General features: G+C 34.3%; 2 protein-coding genes across 2 annotated transcripts in view; both read left to right on the top strand.

Moving 5' to 3' along the window:
• The window catches only part of CEP57L1 (centrosomal protein 57 like 1), a 61,557-nt gene extending 44,791 nt beyond the window's left edge, over positions 1-16,766 (top strand). Inside the window, exons 5-11 of the mRNA XM_082856023.1 lie at positions 5,611-5,727; positions 6,701-6,778; positions 7,271-7,357; positions 12,104-12,181; positions 12,298-12,539; positions 13,560-13,704; positions 15,851-16,766. Coding sequence (XP_082712149.1) covers positions 5,611-5,727; positions 6,701-6,778; positions 7,271-7,357; positions 12,104-12,181; positions 12,298-12,539; positions 13,560-13,704; positions 15,851-16,069 — 966 coding nt within the window. The 3' untranslated portion in view covers positions 16,070-16,766. The remainder of the gene's footprint in view (positions 1-5,610; positions 5,728-6,700; positions 6,779-7,270; positions 7,358-12,103; positions 12,182-12,297; positions 12,540-13,559; positions 13,705-15,850) is intronic.
• A 5-nt stretch (positions 16,767-16,771) lies between these two features.
• Positions 16,772-20,984, top strand: part of LOC309972311 (uncharacterized protein) — a gene marked incomplete at its 3' end in the record, with an annotated part of 160,431 nt that continues 156,218 nt past the window's right edge. The window contains 1 exon segment of the mRNA XM_082855949.1: positions 16,772-17,482.

Here is a 20,984-nt window from a genome sequence, read left to right as displayed (position 1 = left end):
CTACCAATCTAGAGTCCAATGCCGGGGGGAAATATCCTTCAGAAATAAAGGTAAAGTGAAGACATTTTAAGACTGACAAAATCTGAGATAGTTTGTTACTAGGAGATACATTCTAAGGAAACACCGAAGGACATTATTCAGACAGAAGGAAAGGTGTCTTAGATGGAAGGTCAGAGATGCAGGAAGGAATGAAGAACAACGAAGATGGTAAATATATGGGTAAATGTAAATGAATATTGTATAAAACAGCAATAATAATGTTTTATTTATGTATTTAAATATATATAAAGGATTAAAATTAATGAGAACATAAGCTCATAAATTGGGAACTGGTAAATATAGTTTAAGTGTTCTAAGATCTTTGCTTTATGTTGGAAATGGGTAAAGTACCAGTCAATACTGGATTTTAATGGGCAAGAATTTAATAGGTTTTTCAAGGAACTGGAAAAGTGATTCTAAAATTTATATAAAAAGGAAAGGTCCAAGAGTAGCCAAGCTATTCTGAAGAAGAATAAGGTGAGGTCTTACTGTATTGATGGTATCAAAATTAACATGATAGGGCTTCCCTGGTGGCGCAGTGGTTGAGAGTCCGCCTGCCGATGCAGGGGACACAGGTTCGTGCCCCGGTCCGGGAAGATCCCACATGCCGCAGAGCGGCTGGGCCCATGAGCCATGGCCGTTGAGCCTGCGCGTCCAGAGCCTGTGCTCCACAACGGGAGAGGCCACAACAGTGAGAGGCCCACATACCGCAAAAAAATAAATAAAAATTAACATGATATTTGTATGGATAGACACCCGAATAAAGGAATAGGATATAGTCAGACACACTTATGTGGAAACTCAATATAAAACAAGGATGCCACTGCAGAATATTGGAGAAAAGTCAGACTTCAGTAAACAGTTTTGGGAAAATTGGTTATCTGTGTGAGAAAAAAAAACAGAAAGAAATTGATCCCTACCATACACGAAAATCAATTCCAGATGGATTAAAGACTTAAATGTAAACGTTGGAATTTTTAGGAGCAAATACGGAACAATATCCTTATGACCTTGGAGTTAAGGGAGATTTTTTAGGCAAGATACAAAAAGTAACAAAGCAGTAGAAAAGTGGGCAAAGTTATGAAGAGGCATTTTGCAGGATAAAAGGAATCACAAATGGTCATACATTTATAGAAAACTTGATCAATCTCATTAGTAACCAGGGAAATGCCAATTAAAAGCACAAGATATCTATCTATTCACCTATTCACATTTTACCTTATAAAATAACGTAGAAATTCCTATGCTAGCTAAATATTGTAGATCAGTGACTTTTAACCATTTTTTAAATGTTTTTATTGAAGTATAATTTACATCTCGTGAAATACACAGGTCTTAAATGTACAGTTCAGTGATTATTGATAAATGAATATGCTCATGTAGTCCATAGTCCTACCAAATAACAGAACATTTTTTTAATAAATTCATTTATTTATTTATTTTTGGCTGCGTTGGGTCTTCATTGCTGTGTGTGGGCATTTGCTAGTTGTGGCGAGTGGGGGCCACTTTTCATTGCAGTGTGCAGGCTTCTCATTGTGGTGGCCTCTCCTGTTAATGGAGCATGGGCTCCAGGCACGCAGGCTTCAGTAGTTGTGGCATGTGGGCTTAGTTGTGGCACACAGGCTGTAGTGCAGGCTCAGTAGTTGTGGTGCATGGGCCCAGTTGCTCCATGGCATATGGGATCTTCCTGGACCAGGGCTTGAACCTGTGTGCCCTGCATTGGCAGGCAGATTCCCAACCACTGTGCCACCAGGGAAGTCCAACAGAACATTTTTATCACCCCAGAAATTTTCTTATATCTCTGCCAAGTTATTCCCTGTTCTATACCCACCTCCCAACAACACAACTACTATTCTGATTTATTTTACTTCAGATTAAGTTTGCCTGTCCTAGAACTTCATATAAATTGGATCATAGAAAATGTACTTTTTTGTGTCTGGTTCTTTGGTTTAACATAAAGTTTTTTAGATTAATCCATGTTGCTGTATGTATCAGTAGTTCATTCCTTTTATTGCTGTATAGAATTTCATTATATAGATATGCCACAAGTTGGTTATCCATTTTTCTGTTGATGGACATTTGGCTTGTTTGGAGATATTATGAATAAAGTTTGGAGATATTATGAATAAAGCTGCTATGGACAGTTTGGAGATATTATGAATAAAGCTGCTATGGACATTCTTGTACAAATTATTTTGTGACCATATGTTTTAATTTCTCTTGGACAAATATCTAGTAGTAGAATTGCTGAACCACAGGGTAGGTGTATGTTTATAAGAAACTGTGAAACTGTTTTCCAAAATATTTTCTTCTAAAAGCTTTTTGTTTTCATTTTTTTCCTGTGATCCATCTGCAATTAATTTTTGTATGGTGAGAGGAAATATTCAAGGTTAAATTTTTTCCATGTGGATGCCCAGTTGTTCCAGCACCACTTGTTAAAAGATTTCTTTTCTCCTGTTGAATTCATTGGGCACCTTTGTCAACAATCAATTGGCAAAGATAGAAAAAGTCTGTTTCTGGGACTCTGTATTATCTTTTGGTCTATTCTTACACTAATACCATGTAGCTTTATAATAAGTCTTGAAATCAAGTAGTGTGAATCTTCCAGCTTTGTTCTTTTTGTTGTTATTATAGATCCTTTGCACTTCTATATAAATTTTATAACCAGTGTAACATTTTCTAAAAAATAAGTCTGCTGAGATTTTGATTGGGATATTGTTAAATCTATAGATCATTTGGGGAAAAATTGATAACTCGAAAATATTGAATCTTCTGATCCATGAACATAGTATATTTCTCTATTATTTCAGTCTTCTTTACTTTCTCTTCATAGTGATTTGTAGTTTTTATGAGAGGTCTTGCACATCTTTTGTTAAATTTATCTCTAAGAACTTTGTATTCTTAATGTTATTATGAGCAATATTGGACTTTTTTCACTTTTCTATTACTAGCATATAAAAATATAGTTGATTTTTATGTGACTTTGTATCCTGCAGCCTTGCTAAATTTATTCTAGTAGTTTTCATATTTTCAAAGGATTTTCTTTATACACAATCATGTCATCTGTGAATAAAGACAGCTTTATTTCTCCTTTTCCAAATTTTTTGGCTTTTATTTCTTTTTCATACTTTATTGCTCTGGCTATTACAGCTAGTATAGTGTTAATTAGGAGTAGTAAGGACTGACATCTTTGTTTTGTTTCTGATCTTTGGGAGAAAGATGCCAGTCTTTCACTAGGATATTACCTCTAGGTTTTTCATAGTTGTTCCTTATCAAGGTGTGGAAATTACTTTCTATTCTTAGTTTGCTAAAAGCTTTTATTGTGAATGGGTATCAAATTTTGTGAATTGCTTTTTCTACATCTAGTGAAAGGGTCATATGATTTTTCTCACTCCTTCTGTTAACATGGTAAGTTACACTGTTTGATTTTCAAATGTTAACCAACATTGCATTCCTGGTATAGACCCCAATCAATCTTAAAATAGTATTCTTTTTTTACATTGCTTGATTCAGTTTGCTAATATTTTGCTTAACTATTTTTGTGCCTTTGTCCATGAGGAATCTTGGTTTGTAATTTTCTTATAATGTCTGGTTTTGGTGTTATGGTTTTGTTGGCCTCATAAAATTAGTTGGGAAGATTCCTTCTTCTATTTTCTGGAAGACCTTGTATAAGAGTAGTGTTATTTCCTCCATAAATGTTTGATAGAATTCAAATTTGATAGATGCTATCTGGGACTGGAGTTTTCTTTAAATGTAAAGTGTTTTTGAATAATGAATTCAATTTATTTGTAACAGAGATTGGGCTACCCAGATTTTCGTTTCTTCTTGTGTCTTTAGAGAAGTCCCTCTTTCATTCCTGATATTACTACGTTGTATTTTTGCTCTTTTTAAAATTATCACTCTACCTATCACTTTATCAACTTTCTTGATTTTTTCAAAAAAAATTTTTTTTAAAGTTTTATGTTCTATTTCATTGATTTTCACTTCATTTTTATTATTTCCTTCCTTCTATTTATGTAGGGTTTAATTTGCTATTTTTTCCCTACCTTTGTTTGTTAGAAACTTAGATTATTGATTTTAAAACTTTTATTATTTCTTTTTAAATGTTATATCTTGTGATTAAAACTATCAAGTTCCCTGTAAACATTGCTTTACTTGCATCCCACAGATTTTGATATTTTGTATTTTCATTATCTTTCAGCTAAAAATATTTTTTAAGTTCTCTAGTGGTTTCTTCTTATATTCTATTGACTTCTCTTCTTGTACTTTTTCCCTTCTCCTTCTCCTTTTTAGCACCTTCTCTACAGGTTAAAATATGTGTTCTTAACGTACCGCAGTCTGCCATGAATTAGTATTAAAACATTCACATGTAATATTAGATCCTTACCACAGTATGCTTCCACTTGTCTCCCTTTGTGCTACAGTTTTCATATATTTTATTTCTACATATGTTATATAACTCACAATACATTGTTTTTGTTTCTGCTTTAAATGATCAGTTTTCCTTTAAAGAAAATTAAGAAACAAGGAGATATTTATCCACATTTTTACCATTCCCAGTGCTTTTTATTTCTTTATGTAGAATCAATTTTTCATCTAGTGTCATTTCCTTTAGTCTGAAGTACTTCTTTTAAAAGTATGCTGGGAATTCTCTTAGCATGTATTTGTCTGGAAAAGGCTTTATTTCACCATCATTGGTGAAGGATAGTTTCACTGGATATAGAATTCTAGTTGATGCTTTTTTTCTTTTAGCACATTAAAACTGTTCTCTCAATTGTCCTCTGGATTTCATAGTTTCTAATGAGAATTGTTATCTTCATTCCTCTGTGCATAATGTGTTATTTCTCAGGCTGCTTTTTTTCCCTTTTATCACTGGTTTTCCACCATTTGATAATGTGCCCAAATGGGGTTTTCTTTGTATTTATTCTGCTTGGGTTATTTTTTGTTTGTTTGTTTTAGATTCTTGAATATGTTAGTTAATATTTTTCATCAAAATTGGAACATTTTTAGCCATTATCCTTCAAATAATTATCCTTGTCTGACTTCTCTCTCCTCTTGTTCTATAACTCCAATTGAATGTTAGACCACAGGTCACCAAGACTCTGTTTATTGGTTGTTTCAGTTTTTTGTTTTTTAATAGACTATTTTTTTAGAGCAGTTTTAAGTTAATAAAAGATAGTTCTCTGTATGTTTTATTCCTCTGATAGTTACTTTGCTATGTTATAGTTAGAGAGGGGGTAAATCAGTGACTGGTTTGGTCACCTTGTGAATAACACCTTTATTTATTTAATACACGTTTCACTGATGATGTTTTCCATAGTAAGAAATACTATATAAAGATACATAGAAGATTTTGTTCCATTGATCTAATATCTTTTTTTACACATTATATTTGTTTTTTAAAAGTATTTTATTTTCTTGTTTTTTGCTCATAAGCACCTGAAGTATGTACATGTATGTGCGTGTTTCTTATGACAGATTTATATTATACTTTGAATTCTTAGAAATTGTATTACTCTTGAGCCATTGGCATCACTTGCCAAACTTAGGTTTTGTTTTTTTCCTTTCCAGGCCCAGCTTCAAAGGGAAAAAGAACAGGATCATATGAAGCTGCAAGCAAAACTTGAAAAGCTTGATGTCTTAGAAAAAGAATGTTTTATACTTACAACAACTCAGAAAACTGCTGAGGTAAGCTTCTACTTGTTTCTTTGAAGTGGTGATGCCAGGAATAAATCTTTAGTATTAAGCATAATTACACTGTATGTGAATATGCAGTAAAATTAGATTCGTAAAACGTCATTAACAACTTTTAGTAATCCAGATATGAATTCCTGCCTATAGAGATGAAAAGTTAATATATTCTATCACAGCATGAATGAGCTTGCCTTTTGATGTGAAATTGTAGTTTTGGTTTCTTCTGCAATGGCAGAACATTTTCATTCGTTAAGTAATTTACCTAAAGGATATTGAAAAGATTGCCTTTCACCACTTACAATTAAGTTAAGCCTATTCTAGATCCTGTCCTGAAATACCCTCTCCTTTTCCACCCAAATCCTATCCATTTCATAGGACTTTCTCCCAGTCCTGCTTCCTCTGTGAAGCCTTCCTTGAGTTTTCCAACACTCAGGAAGCTCACCCTTTGAAATAGTACTGTCTTCCTATTCTAAACTACACCATGGATATAAGATGAAATACTTATGTGTATAAGGTTATACAGTATATACATGGTATGAGTCAAATCATATCATTTCATGTATATTACTGTTGTTTCCCTAAGTACAGCATAAATAGATGTTTGTTGTAATTTGTCTATATTTTGAATGAAACATTGAGACCCAAGACTATAATTGTTTGACATTCTAGACCTTTAAAACCTCCCAAATTTTCATTATTATGATTTTGTTGATGAAAGTTAAAAGAGCCTATGCATATACATTCTTTGCTTTTCCTTTGTTCTTCTTGTATATAATAGCAGGTAAAGAAGCATAGGAAGAAAGCCAAGAAAAATTTAGCATCTTTTGCCATTCCTTTTTCTTACTTTCTGCTTTAATTTACCAAACTATCAAGAATCAATACCCTAAGGACTCTATTTGGAAAAGGAATATAAGATATTTGGCTTTAGTTTTTGTATAATAATCCCAGATTTTTTATTCTTTTGCAGGGCAAGATTAAACATTTAGAGGAAAAACTAAAGGAAGAAGAACATCAGCGTAAGCTCTTTCAAGACAAAGCTTCTCAGGTAAATAGAGCACTATATCATCTATCACATTAAAATCATGTACGTTTCATTGTACTTTATTAACTGAAGCCTGTATTCTAGACTCTAATTTCTGCTTCCTAGCTTGTTATATTTTGTCTCATTTTGCTATAATACTGAAGTTCTCAATAAGTCAGCCAGTATATTTATATACTTGGATGTATTGCCAAGAGATCTTTTGGTCTTTTGAAATTCTGACAAACATATATATATTCTCAGTTGAAACAATTCCTGCTATAGATTGTTTTCAGTTTGAGATATATAAAATAATTCATTCTCTTAAAACAGAAAATGATTGTAATTACCAGTAGACCTGGTAACTTTTTCACACAAAAAATAGTGTTTGAGGTTTTCTTTTCTTCCTCAAAAAATATTTTGTCTTTGTAAATTGAGATCTGATCCTCATTATAATGTTTTTGAAGAAGAAGGAACTTGTTAAAAATCAATTTAAGACTTTTTTTTTCAATATTGTAGCTTCAAACTGAACTTGAAATTAGTAGAATTTTGATGTCTTCAGTATCAAATCCAAAGCGCTCCAAGGAAAAGAAGAAATCTTCAAAGGTATGCAAACACTTTATTCTTATCTTGCTAATACTTATTTCTTGCTAATACTTATTTCTTCACCTTTTTAATATTTATACCTATCCATTTCCAAAAAAAGTTTGAAAAGATTTATAATACAAGACAATGCTTTGAAATGGGCCTAAAAACATGAGTCAAGTAATGATGGTTTGGGGTGTGAGGACAGAAAATTCCATAAAACCTAGGTTAAAGAAAGTAACAGCAGTTGAGTGCAAAACCTAGCTCTGAGTTTGCTTAACAGCCAAAGCAAAAAGGAGCATATAATAGGCAGTACATCTATCTTTGTGAAATAACAATAAGCCTTCCAGTTTTTCTAGAAAGACAAACATTTTCCTAGTACTAAACTGTTAGAGAAATGTACTTTGGATACTTTACGAAAGAGGCAGTAAACAACACAATAGATACTGACAAGCACAATAGATCCTAGAAGCAGTTTTATATAATATATGCACAATAAAAAGACAAAGATACAGTATTAAATTATATTGTATTATAAATTATAGTCATTTCTCTAGGTAAATTATTTATTTTTTTCTGTGCTCATAGCCTTTGGATTTGCCTAAAAATAAAGATTGGGGAAGTACTTTATAGATTTACCAATAATATTTTGTTTAGATGAGTTGATGTTTGGGGTTTATTATATTAAACTTTCTTATTTATAATGGTAAGAAAGAAAATGTTAATCCCTTTTAATCTCATGATTCTGAAATTATAGTTTTGATGACCATCATTACTGTTTACTCAATATGCATGTAGTGTTTGTGTGTGTTCTTTGCTGTGGGAACCAGGCATGCTATTTGCAAGTTCTGGCCACTGCCATAGGCTCGCCCTATGGATACGATAATGGAGGAAACGTTATACTTAACTTTAGCTAGTCATTTATTCCATAAATAAGAGTTACTATTTAATAGTTTGGCTGCATTTTTCACAGATTTTTTTCTTTCAAAGAATTTGCAAAATACAGTAATGAAAAACATTTTCCCAATGCAATTTATGTTGATTTTTTAGCTTATTTCCTTCCTCAAGTATGCTTTCTTGTCTCTACAGGAAGATTAGAAGCTGCAAAGCCAAATAGAAAATTACTATAAGTAATTTGCAAGTGGAAAAATTATTGACTTAATTTTGTATTTGTGTTTTATGGCATCCTTTGATGAGTTAGTGGAAAAAAAATTTTAATAAGGTACAGGGAGAAACAAGGGAAAAGAAATGAAGGAAAGAAAAGGTAGCTGCTGGAAGAAAAGAAAAAGTAATTAACAGCAAAATCACTTTTAAAAAGTAGTTAGTTCAAGTCCCAAGTTCATAGGATCTGCCTGTAATAATGCCTCCCTTTAAAGATGGCAGGGACACTTAGTTGCTTGCTGAAGGTAGGATCTGATTTTGAGACCTCTATGAGAGTCCTGCTTGTCTCACTGACACTCCATATCCTGAATGTAGTTCATTCAATTCATACATCTTGATTTACATAGACTAGTACCTTTAGGTAGTAAAAAGATAAATAACACAGGAATTTACAGAGAGGCAGATAAATATACAAATATAAGACAGAGTATAATAAAAACTTAATGAAGGTATAAACAAAGTACTGTGGTGCTGTATAGATAAAGAATATGTGAAGGGGTCATGCAAGAAGCAGCATTAAAGGCAGCCTTGGAAAATTACTAAGTATTGATAGAGATGAGGAGAAGTGTTTTACAGTCTGAGAGTATAGTTGGTTTTTCCACGAAACGATAAGTAATTGTCCAGTACTGGGTGTGAGATGGTGTCATATGAGACTGAAATTGAAAATATAGCTTGAGGTGACATTATGACTGATCTTCAATGCCATGTTAAGAATTTGAACTTTTATTCTATAAGTCATTGGGAACCATTGCAGGCTTGTAGGCAAATGATTAGAGCTATACTTCTAGATGGTAAGCGACAACAGTATAAGGTAAGCTTGGAAGTAAAGAATCAGGCTGTTTGAATGTGGTAAGCAAGATGATGGAAGCCTTTCCTGTGACGTTTTCATTATTCTCTTAAAAGGTTAGACTGTAATCAATCAGAGATCTCATCCAATATAGTAACTAAAAGAATTAAATTTCTTTTACTCTTAATTATAACTGCTTGAAATAGCCTTAGACCAGACCATTGTTTTCCATTAGTTGAAATTACTGTTACTGAAGTACAGAGGTTGAATGGTTGTCCAGGGTCACCAGGCAACTCTGAGTGAATAAGAACTGACTCACAAACTTGTGATTTCTCTACCTCTAAGCCATTTTATTTCTTTAATTTTCAGAAAAAAAAATTGAATGTCTATAATAGTTAAGATATCTAAATTTTCATTTAGAGTTGGGAATATTTTGTTTTCATTATGGAATATGCTCAGTTTATTGATTATTCTCTTGGTGAAGTGTTAACTAGAGTGACCAATTCACCCCAGTTTGCCTGTGACTTTCCTAGTTTTACTACTGAAAATTCTGTATCATGGGCAAATTGAGACAATTGGTCACCTTAGTTCAATCCTTCCTACAAAAATAGTGAAATCATTTACTTTTAAGAATGTAGTTCAGCAGGGCTTCCCTGGTGGCGCAGCGGTTGAGAGTCCGCCTGCCGATGCAGGGGACACGGGTTCGTGCCCTGGTCCGGGAAGATCCCACATGCCGCGGAGCGGCTGGGCCCGTGAGCCATGGCCGCTGAGCCTGCGCGTCCGGAGCCTGTGCTTCGCAACGGGAGAGGCCACAGCAGTGAGAGGCCCGCGTACTGCAAAAAAAAAAAAAAAAGAATGTAGTTCAGCAGTGTCTTTTTAAAAATGTTTCATGAAGGAGTATATATAACAAAAAATGTCTGCTCGAAGGATAATAATGAAATTAGCACTTGGTATAGTGACCACCCAGCTTAAATAGAACATTACCAGCACTGTTAAGCCCCAGCATATATCTCTCCTAAATTGTATTCCCTCCGTCCAAGGATTAACCACAATTCTGATTTTGCTTTTATCATTCTCTGGCTTTTTTTAAAAAAATTACTTTGCCAAATAAGTATTCCTAAGAAATACATGTTTTAGGGTTATGCTTTGAACTTTATGTAAATGGACTTATTCTGTTCGTGTTCTTCAGCAGCTTTCTTTTTCCATTCAGCATTAAGTTTATGAGATTCTTCCAATTGATGCATATACCTATGGTTTGCTGCTTTTTATTGCTAAAAATATTTTTTCCTTTCTTCTTTCAGTGATCATTTGGTTTGTTTCTCACTTTTTATTATTATAAAAAACACTGTTAAGAACTTTCTTGTACATACCTCTTGGTGCATGTGTTCAGGAGTTTCTCTAAGATGCTGGGCCATAAGTGTTATGCACCTTAGCTTTACGAGATAATGTCCAAAGTGATTGGACCAGTTTATGTTCCAATCAGCAGTTACCATTGTTCCATATCCTAACCATAAGTGTCTATTTTTGTTTTTCACTTTTTATTTTGAAAAATTATATATTCACAGGAGATAACAAAAAAATATAAAGGGAGGTCCCATGTATCTTCAACCAGTTTTCCCCAATGGTAACATCTTTCATAAATATAGTATAAAGTCCAGGAAATTGAAATTGGTACAATACACAGAACTTATGGAGATTTCAATCGTTTTTTATTCACTTAGTTGTGTGTGTATATGTATGTGTGTGTGTGTGAGTATATGTAGTTTTATATAGTTTTATCACATGTGTATATTCATGTAACCATCACCACAATGAAGATACAGCACTATTCCACCTCTATAAGGTTTCTTCATTCCATCCCTTTATAGTTACACATCATCCTGCTCCCTAACCCTTAGCATTTTCTAATCTGTTTACCATCTCTATAATTTTATTTCATGAATGCTGTATAAATGTAATCATACAGTATGTAACCTTTTTTAAAAAAATTTTATTTATTTTTGACTGCGTTGGGTCTTCGTTGCTGCACGTGGGCTTTTCTCTAGTTGCGGCTAGTGGGGGCTACTCTTCATTGTGGTGTGCGGGCTTGTTGCTGTGGCTTCTCTGGTTGAGGAACATGGGCTCTAGGCACACAGGCTTCATTGTGGCACGTGGGCTCAGTAGTTGTGGCGCACGGGCTTAGTTGCTCCGCGGTATATGGGATCTTCCGTGACCAGGGCTCGAACCCATGTCCCCTGCATTGGCAGGTGGATTCTTAACCACTGCACCACCACGGAAGCCCAGTATGTAACCTTTTGAGAGGCTTTTTTTGCTCAGCCAATTCCCTTGCAATCCACCCAAGTATTAATACATTTTTAAAAGTTTCTGTGTAGTATTCCATGTTATGGATGTGCCACAGTTTAACCATTTACCTATTGAAGGATATTTGGATTGTTTTCAGTTTTAGGCTATCACAAATAAAGCAGTTATAAACATTTGTATATGGGTTTTTGTGTGAACATAAGTTTTCATTTTTCAGGGATAAATGTCTAAAAGTATAATTGCTAAATCATATGATAACTACATGTTTAGTTTTATAAGAAACTTCCAAACTGTCTTCCAAAGTGGCTGCATTATTTTGTGCATATGAGTGATCTGGTTTCTCCACATCCTTGCCAGCATTTGGTGGTGTCACTTTTTTTTTTTTTTTTGGGCTGTTCTAATAGGTGTATAGTGATGTTTCATTGTAACTTGCATTTTCCTAATGGCTAATAATGTTGCATTTGATAAATGTCTTTTTAAATATTTTTTTGTTTACTTTTTCCCTGGTCAATATTTAGAAAACTAAATGTTTAAAGAGAGGACCACCTCAGCAAATTTATTCAAAGTTTGGATCACTGCCTATTGTGGCTGAGAAGGTGAGAGGGGGAAAAATGAGGATTCTTGGTCAGATAAACTCAGGCTTTGTTGTAAGTGATATTTAAATGCCATCAGTTATTTAAAATCGTTCTCAGCTATTTCTTTTCCCCCGAAGTCTGCCAGTGCAGGCCATTCCAGGAATGCAAGTACCCCAAACCTGCAGACAATGCAACATTACAGGCCACATATCCTTCAGAAACTGGCTGAAGTTTCTGAACGTAGATGTCTCTACAAGCCTTCTAAATCAACTTCTCAATGTGAAGCTGTACCTTCTGACTCAGAAAAGTCCATTTCCGTTTGTAACAATTTGTCTGAACTTTTGATGGCAATGCAAGATGAGCTGGACCAAATGACTATGTAAGTATTTATCAGAAGAAGGAGCAAGATATTTAGGTATCTTTTTTTCTTCTCAGTCTTTCAAACAGTGCCACTTATAAATTCTTAAAAGTCTTACTTAGCCATTTGGATTTATTTTGATCTGCAGATTTGTTGTCATTGATTTTTCATTATATTTGTTGTATTTAAATTGCATTTTAATTATCTATGTGTAATTACTACTTTTTCCAATTTAAAGTGTTTCTGTATTCCCAAGATCTGAACTGATAGACAAATATTTCTGTCATTCTAACAAATGGAGTCTGGTGACCTTAAATTGTAACTCACAAATACTTTTATAAGAAAGATTCTCCATTTGTTTTTTATAATCTTTTTAGTTAAATGAATGATTTCATTAGACAAATAGGAAAGCAATTTCTTGTTTTAGATTCTGGCTGGTCTGCATTACACGTTTGAAGCATCCATAGTAAACAATATTCTGTATGGGATATATATTTTAAGCTTCAAGTTTAAATATATATTCAACAAAAATTCCAGAAAATATGTGATTTGGGCGGCCAGCTAGTTGAACTAAGACCTCTGTAGAAGATATAACTAGTTCTATTGGCAGTGTTTCTTTGAGTAGGCTATCACCAAATCCAGGGATTTCTCAGGCAAATACTTCTATAGCTGGAATTCTTCCACAGATTCTACATTAAGAATTCCAAACTTGGAATGAAAAAGAGTCCCTTAATGCCTCTAGCTAAGGACATCAGAATATTTTACTACATTTAACTGTAATCATCAAGGATTCAGACCTTTTTTTAGGATTCTTTAAGATCCTAAGTCTAATATATTTCTAAATATATCTAATCTCAAATCATAAGAGCCTGTTTATAATTACCATAGATTTAATTTGATAACCCTACAGAAAGAGACTGTCTTTGAAGGTTAATATTTAACTCTGATTAAAATTTATGATTGAACAGAATATTGTCTAATTGTGACAAAGACATATACTATAAACTGTAATAGTGCTTGATATTTGCTTTTCTTTCATAGGGAGTACCAAGACCTTCTGAATCAAATGAAAGAAACTGAAAGCCAATCAGTCTGTGAAAACATAGAATGTGAACTAGAACATTTAGTCAAGAAAATGGAAATTAAAGGAGAACAAATTTCTAAATTAATGAAGCATCAAGACAATGTAAGAGGCTTTAGTAAAAGATTTTAATGAAAAGATAATGTATCTGGATTCAGTGTTATATCTCTGTATGACCTTCCAAATTTGAGGCCTGTATGTATGGCTTAGAGAAAAGATGATAGATAGGAATCCCTTAGGCTTATTATAGAGTCATCTGTCCATTGAAATAACATGGCCTCCTATGTAACTCTCCAAGATAATACAAAGAAAAGGAAACAAGGAAGTTTAGTTATGGGAAATTCCCTGGTGGTCCTGTGGTTAGGGCTCAGCCCGTTCATTGCTGGGGCCCAGGTTCAATCCCTGGTTGGGGAACTAAGATCCTGCAAGCCTCATGGTGTGGCCAAAAAAAGAAAAGAAAAGAAAGTTTATTTATGTATTCAAAAATAAGTTTGGGAAAATTAAGAGGTAGGCTAGATTTGCTTTACAGCTCTCCCAGTTATCCTTTTAGCATTCTTTCCCCTTATCCCTCTCTTCCCTAATGCCTTAATGAAACCCCTTATGTCAACAGGTGTCTAGTGCATATATAAACCTGGCTTCTGAAGCAGTACCCCAACTCTAAGACTGCTATTTCCAGTTTCCCAGAACAAGCTATGCTGTGTTCCATTCGCTGGGGACCTGTGCTCAGCTAGCTCTAGAGGGGTGATGAGGGGGACTCTATCCTTGTGTGTAAATTCTTAACAGCTAAGAATGGCATAACAGTTTTAATATTTTAATGAAAAAATCATGGAATATTATATTTTATCCCAAGACAATGACTCCATTCTTAGTACGATTATGCTACTGGAACAGAAAGCAGAGAAAATCTTTCCAGGAACCCTCAGGTCATATCATGTAGCTATCTGCCTATGGAATAATCAGCATTCATATAAGTTGGTGATATATTAACCTCACAATTAAGCCTTCCCCACTTTTATAGGAAAGTAATAAAGAATGCAGAATTTTACTGCCTTTACTCTTCTATAGCCAATAAAGAAAGAAAGAAGGAAATGAAATTTTGAAGCAAACATTTTCACTTTACTGGCTTTTAAGTCTATAGTAAGTAAAATTTTTGTATGATTGTGTTAGGGTGAAGATTATATAACTTGTATACTTTCTTAGAATCACACAGGAGAAACTTGAAAGGAATAGAAGAATAGTCACTTTTTTTAAATTTAGGAAGTGTGTACATAAATAATATTTTGAAAATATTATTTATATTCCATAATAACTATAGCAGTATAAAATTTCAAGCATTTTTAGACAAATAGAACACCAGATACTTAGCCAATGTCTAGACCAGCTCTACAAATTAGGCTGTGCTTAAGTGAAATAGATTAAGTAATGGAGGGAATTCCCTGGCGGTCCAGTGGTTAGGATTCTGCGCTTCCACTGCAGGGGGCACAGGTTGGATCCATGATTGGGGAGCTAAGCCGTGTGGCCTGGCCAAAATAAATTAATTAATTTAATTAAATAAATATTTAAAAATTTAAAAAAGATTGAGTAATGGACTGGACTTCGAAGAAATAGGTTTTGACTAGTTTATAAGTTTTGTTTAATTCTGTCTACCCAATCATTACTAGATACTCCTCAATGAGATAAAGTTATTCCTTTGCCTTTTTTTTTTTAAACTGGCATTCAGTAGTACTTTAAATTCATGAATACTTTAAATTAAAATATATATATATATATAGACTCTATAAACTTGATGTCCATTCCTAGCATCAAATCTTTGCTTTATTGTTAGTGTCACCTGAAAGGTCCTTCTCTCACCTCCCTGTTCTCCAGATTTTTCCCATTTCATATCTTACATAAACATTCCTTCCTCTCAGCTTCTCCAGCCCACATTGATCTTGTCCTACTTTTAGCCTTCTCAGATATATACTTTTTGTCCTACTCAAAGTTATTGTGGCTTGAATTATTCTCTAGTTGTCACATATATGCTTTGATTTCACTAATAAGAGCAGTAAACTCTTTGAAAGCAAAGATTGTTTTATTCATTATATTTTTGTCTAACTAGCACAGTGTTAGGCATGTAATAGGTATTCAATAAATAAAGACTTAACGAACTTTTTAATTTCATGTAATCTTTAAACCATCAATCCAATCCATCTACTGTAAGGTATATTTTAAGTATATTTTTGACTAAAATGTTAGATTTTTTTCTCTCCAGGTCTGCAAACTGCAGCAAAAAGTTCAGAATTTGAAGATGAGTGAAGCTTCAGCTATTCAGAAAGAAGATAGCAACTGTAAAGGATCAAAGAACATAAAAAATAGCCCCAGAAAATGTTTGCTAACTAACTCTCCTCAAAAAAACAGCAACTTTCCTCCAATACGAGTCCATAATCTTCAAATGAAATTGAGAAGAGATGATATCATGTGGGAACAGTAACACAGTAGCAAAACTGTCACCTTAAATGAACTTTGTCAGTGAGATCTTGAACTGTCTAAAGTGGTTTTAATTTAATATACCTTTATGAAATTTTGAATTATGTTTCTAGCCTCTATAAAGTGTCAAATTATATATTTTAAAATTAGTGCCTAATGACCTCCTAAGAGCCCCAAATAATAAATGATTGCTTTCTTGTTTTTCTTATTGACTGAAGTACCTAATCTTGTGTTAGAAACATTGTTCACTTTGCAGATACCTTAAGATAAATTTAAAAAATTATACTAGACTGATGATATTTAAAACTGAGTTAAATTTGAGATACAAGTGCCATAACACTTTTTCATTTAGTAGGCTTGGAACCTTAAGAACCAATATAAAATTAACAGAGTATGGAAAGGTCTTTTAACTTTCCTGGTGCTTCCTCCCTATCTTGTTTTAGAGCTGGGAAATGTTTTTCTTTTTTGGAAAGGGAAAAGCTTTGGGAAGAGGCCTTTAGCCCAAGTTTTTATGTGACAATTACAAATAGGAACCCATAGTTACTTAATTTTTAGATGACAATAACTCAGCTGTGGAAGCCTTCCTCTGCTATTCCCATTCTCTTTTACAAATCTAGCTTTGTTTTTTTTGATCTTACTCCTTTGTAACTATATTTTTGATATTTTGATTAGTGGTGCCATAAGAGATTTCTTTGTACATATATGCTTTATAATAAATTTACATTTGTTGACCTATCTTTCCAGAAGCCTATGGAAACTAGTACAACTCTTCTGAACTTATTTGGTTTCTCATCAGAATCCTTTGGGGCAACTAGAGAACTGGAGTCATCAACTGAAGTAGAACTAGAAGACTGACAGAAAAGGCATAACGGAAGTGAGGAACTCAGAAGATAGGGTAGCAGTTTAAGAGATGGTGATTCCGAAGGAATTGGGAGGTACATCTTTATCTACAGCTGGGGGGATGTTCAAGCTATAGGTGTGAAAGAATAAAAAGATCAACATCTTGGGGAGCTAGGAAAAGCAATTTTTTAAAAGACAGTCCTTATATCCTCCTAGGAAATCCCAAAAAGTGTGTGTAGGAGAAAGAGGGTAATTGTGGACCCTCTGTTGGGGGAGGAGGAAAACTGTGATTCAGTCTCATTGAGAGAAGAGGTGCTGTTAGAAGACCTTTCCATACCTGAAGTGGGGAGATGACTGAAAATCGGCACATTTATACTTGGAATTGTCCTTGAAAGCACCTAATGGCTGAGATAAAAGTTTCTCTCCCTTTGGTTCAAATAGTACATTTGTCCTTCACCCACTTTCACTCCCTCTCCCTTACAGCACCTTCAGCCCCAGAGATGTCACAGACTGCTTCGTATAAACTCAGTTTCATCACCTTACCTATTTTTCAACTTTGCCTTTTCTCCTCAAGAATGTGAGTGCTCGGTGCTTTGTGTCCACCTAGAGGGGTGGGATAGGGAGGGTGGGAAGGAGACGCAAGAGGGAGGAGATATGGGGATATATGTATGCATATAGCTGATTCACTTTGTTATACAGCAGAAACTAACACACCATTGTAAAGCAATTATACTCCAATATAAATGTTAAAAAAAAACCAAAACCTAAAACTCCAACAGAAGGTGAAACTAATTAACCAGAAATGAATCAAATAGAGAATTTGAGAATGAGAAAGCAGTGGTAAAGTTGTTCTAGTTAGCATAAGTTTTGTTTTAATAATAATAATCACCATCATCTAAAATAAAATCTTTGGAAACTGGTTGTAGAACAGAGGTTAAAATTGACGTTTCTTCAGGTTATTTCCATCATTATCTCAGAGTTTCATCTTGTTTCACGGTCTTCCTTTTTTTCCTTATTTTCCTAACCATTGTCCTTCCCTTTGAAAGCCATGTGCCGAGATAATCTATCCAAGATCATATTTGCTTAGTTCCTTCAAAGACCCTTTCCTCTCTCTGGTATTAGTCATTCAATTTCCTGATTTTACCCTTAATTTTGATTCATGAACTGCACCTTCTCAGCAATCTTGGCTTCATACTAACTGAATCGTGGCTGTCTTCTATGATACTGTTTTCTACTGAAATCTTGATTCTTTACATAGGGAGACATACATTTTTTAAGTGTTAACTTCTGATTTCCTTCATCCGTTTAAAGAATAATATTAGAACATTGAATAAACTACTTTGAATGCTTAATATATTCGTCATTTTATATATAAAAACATAAATGATAATTGCTAAGACAGCCTTATACAATTAATTTGAAGTTACTTACACATTTTTTAAAAATCTAACGTTGGATTAAGGTTTTGCATGTGTTCAAGTTTGGAAAGACTTGAACTTAACTCCATTAGATGATGTCTCCTTTTGTGAATCCAATTCCACTATTCTATATACATTCTTCAGGAATTTCCTCTCTTTTTTCTAGAGATCTGTTCATCCAGGTCTCCTCTTCACTGCTTTAAAAAAAAAAAACTGATAAAAAATGGCAGATATGCACACTTGCTGCTGTTGACACTTTGCTCTGTATCTCATTCTAATTTCCTGCCACCAACTCCCAGACTGATCTATATCTTGGCAATTCCCTGTGACAATCTGTTCACAGTACCATCTACTGTTTTAAAGATAAAGTCATTATTGTTACATCTTGAATAACAGTAACAAATGACCTTTACACACCTACTAAAACAAAGACTTGATGATTATTGATACATTTTTCAATCAGGACTACAGCAAACAACCCTGATGCATGTTATAAAAATAGTAGGGGCTTCCCTGGTGGCGCAGTGGTTGAGAGTCCGCCTGCCGATGCAGGGGACGTGGGTTCGCGCCCCGGTCCGGGAAGATCTCACATGCCGCGGAGCGGCTGGACCCGTGAGCCATGGCCGCTGAGCCTGCGCTTCCGGAGCCTGTGCTCTGCAACGGGAGAGGCCACAACAGTGAGAGGCCCGCATACCGCAAAAAAAAAAAAAAAAAAAAAAGTAAAATTAGGGCTTCCCTGGTGGCGCAGTGGTTGAGAGTCTGCCTGCCGATGCAGGGGACACGGGTTCGTGCTCCGGTCCGGGAAGATCCCACATGCCTCGGAGCGGCTGGGCCCGTGAGCCATGGCCGCTGAGCCTGCGCATCCGGAGCCTATGCTCCGCAATGGGAGAGGCCACAACAGTGAGAGGCCCGCGTACCGCAAAAAAAAAAAAAAAAATAGTAAAATTAATTCAAAGGTTTGAAGATTTTTCCCTTTCCCCTTCTTCCCTTCCTATTCCAGAGATACTTCAGCTTTACTGCTAGACTGGCTGCTTTGTTAATGTCATCAAATAAGGCAAAGAGCAGACATATGCACATTGTTGTTTAACATACCACCTGAATCAGGAATACAGTAGTCCAGAATATTTTGAAACATATTTCAGGGCTTTTTCCAGCCGATCACCTCACCCAAACAATAATCCATTCCTCCCATTTCTGAGTGCCTGGGAGCAGTTGCCTTTTCAGATTTGGAGGGGACTTGGGTAGCATAAGATAAATTAGATTCTTAGTTTTGTATATTTGGCTTCTTTTTCCCTCTTGTCAGTATTCCACTTAAGCTCTTTTGTATTGTGCACCTTTCTTCCCTTCTCACCAAAGGGCTGACCTCAGGAGGCAGAAAAGAGCAGGCTTTGTTGTAGCTAATTAGAGAGGGTAGATACCTGGGACACTGGCTGGCTACCAGCATCACAGTAACTCTTGAAGATCTTTGCATTTAACAAACATTTGCCAAACATTTTATTATGTACAGGGCTCTGTACTAAGTTCACTGTTTTTTTGTTGTTGTAGGTTATTTTTGTTTGTTTTTTGTTTGTTTTTTCTTTCTTGAGAATATGTCTAACAGCTTGAGGTCTTTACATTAGTAAATCATATAACTTTAGTGAATCATAATCATAAATCCTAGAAAACTATGTACTAGGCCAGTTTAAGCCTGATATTTGATATTTAATATGGGAGCTAATTTCTTTGTTTCCTTTCTTACAAGATTATGTATATATATAATATATAAATATATATTTATATATTATATATATATATTTACAGTACACACACACACACACACACACACACACACACCCCCTCTATATCTGCTTACAGTGCTCATTCCCAGTGTGTTAACCTTCAGTCTTAATTTACAAAGCAAACATCTCAAATCATCAATAATAAAATGTGCTGGTGTTCAGTAATAATGTATAAATTTCATTTTTTTCTTTTTCTATATAAAAAGAAAATAAAATTCAATTATGCTTAAAAAAAAAACAAAAAAAGAATGTGAGTGCTGTAGTTTATACTTAGCAAAAAACTCACCAGGACTATTAATGCAGCCCTATCTTTCTGTGCCTTTGTTTTCTATGCACTTAGGACAATGGCCAGATAGATTTATCAGTATTGAAGTCATTACTTTTGGAAATGTATTACTAAAACAAATTACCATAAGAAGTTAAATTCATTTAAGGAACACTTGAATATTTCAATTAAGAATTGAGACATTTCTTGCAAAATCAGTGTAGTGTAGTAGAAAAAAACATAGATTTCAGAATTAGGAGACTTGGGTTCATGTTGTGATTCTGCCACTTAGTAGTTTGGGCGATCAAATAACTTTTTGGAGCCTCCATTTCTTACTTGTAAAGGTGGGATTATATTACTACCTACTTCATAGGATTGTTGTGAGATTAAATGAAATAACATGTCAAAGCACCCAGCAGAAGTGTTGGCACTGAATAAAAACTCAATAAATGTTAAATCTGAGTAGCCAAAAAAAAGAAAAAATTGTCGTAGAACCTAAGTTTGCATGGGTTAGAGCCTGAAAGCAAGAGCCAAAAGGTACTCTTCAAAAAAGTGAGAATATTCTAATTTTTTTTTTTTTTCTTTTTCTGTGTGCCTGGGAGGAAATTGCTTTGGCTT

Source organism: Leucopleurus acutus (genome assembly GCF_964270905.1).
Source record: "Leucopleurus acutus genome assembly, chromosome: 15".
NCBI classification, from domain to species: domain Eukaryota; kingdom Metazoa; phylum Chordata; class Mammalia; order Artiodactyla; family Delphinidae; genus Leucopleurus; species Leucopleurus acutus.
The sequence above is the reverse complement of the archived record's forward strand: the minus strand, read 5'-3'. Positions and strand labels throughout refer to the sequence as shown.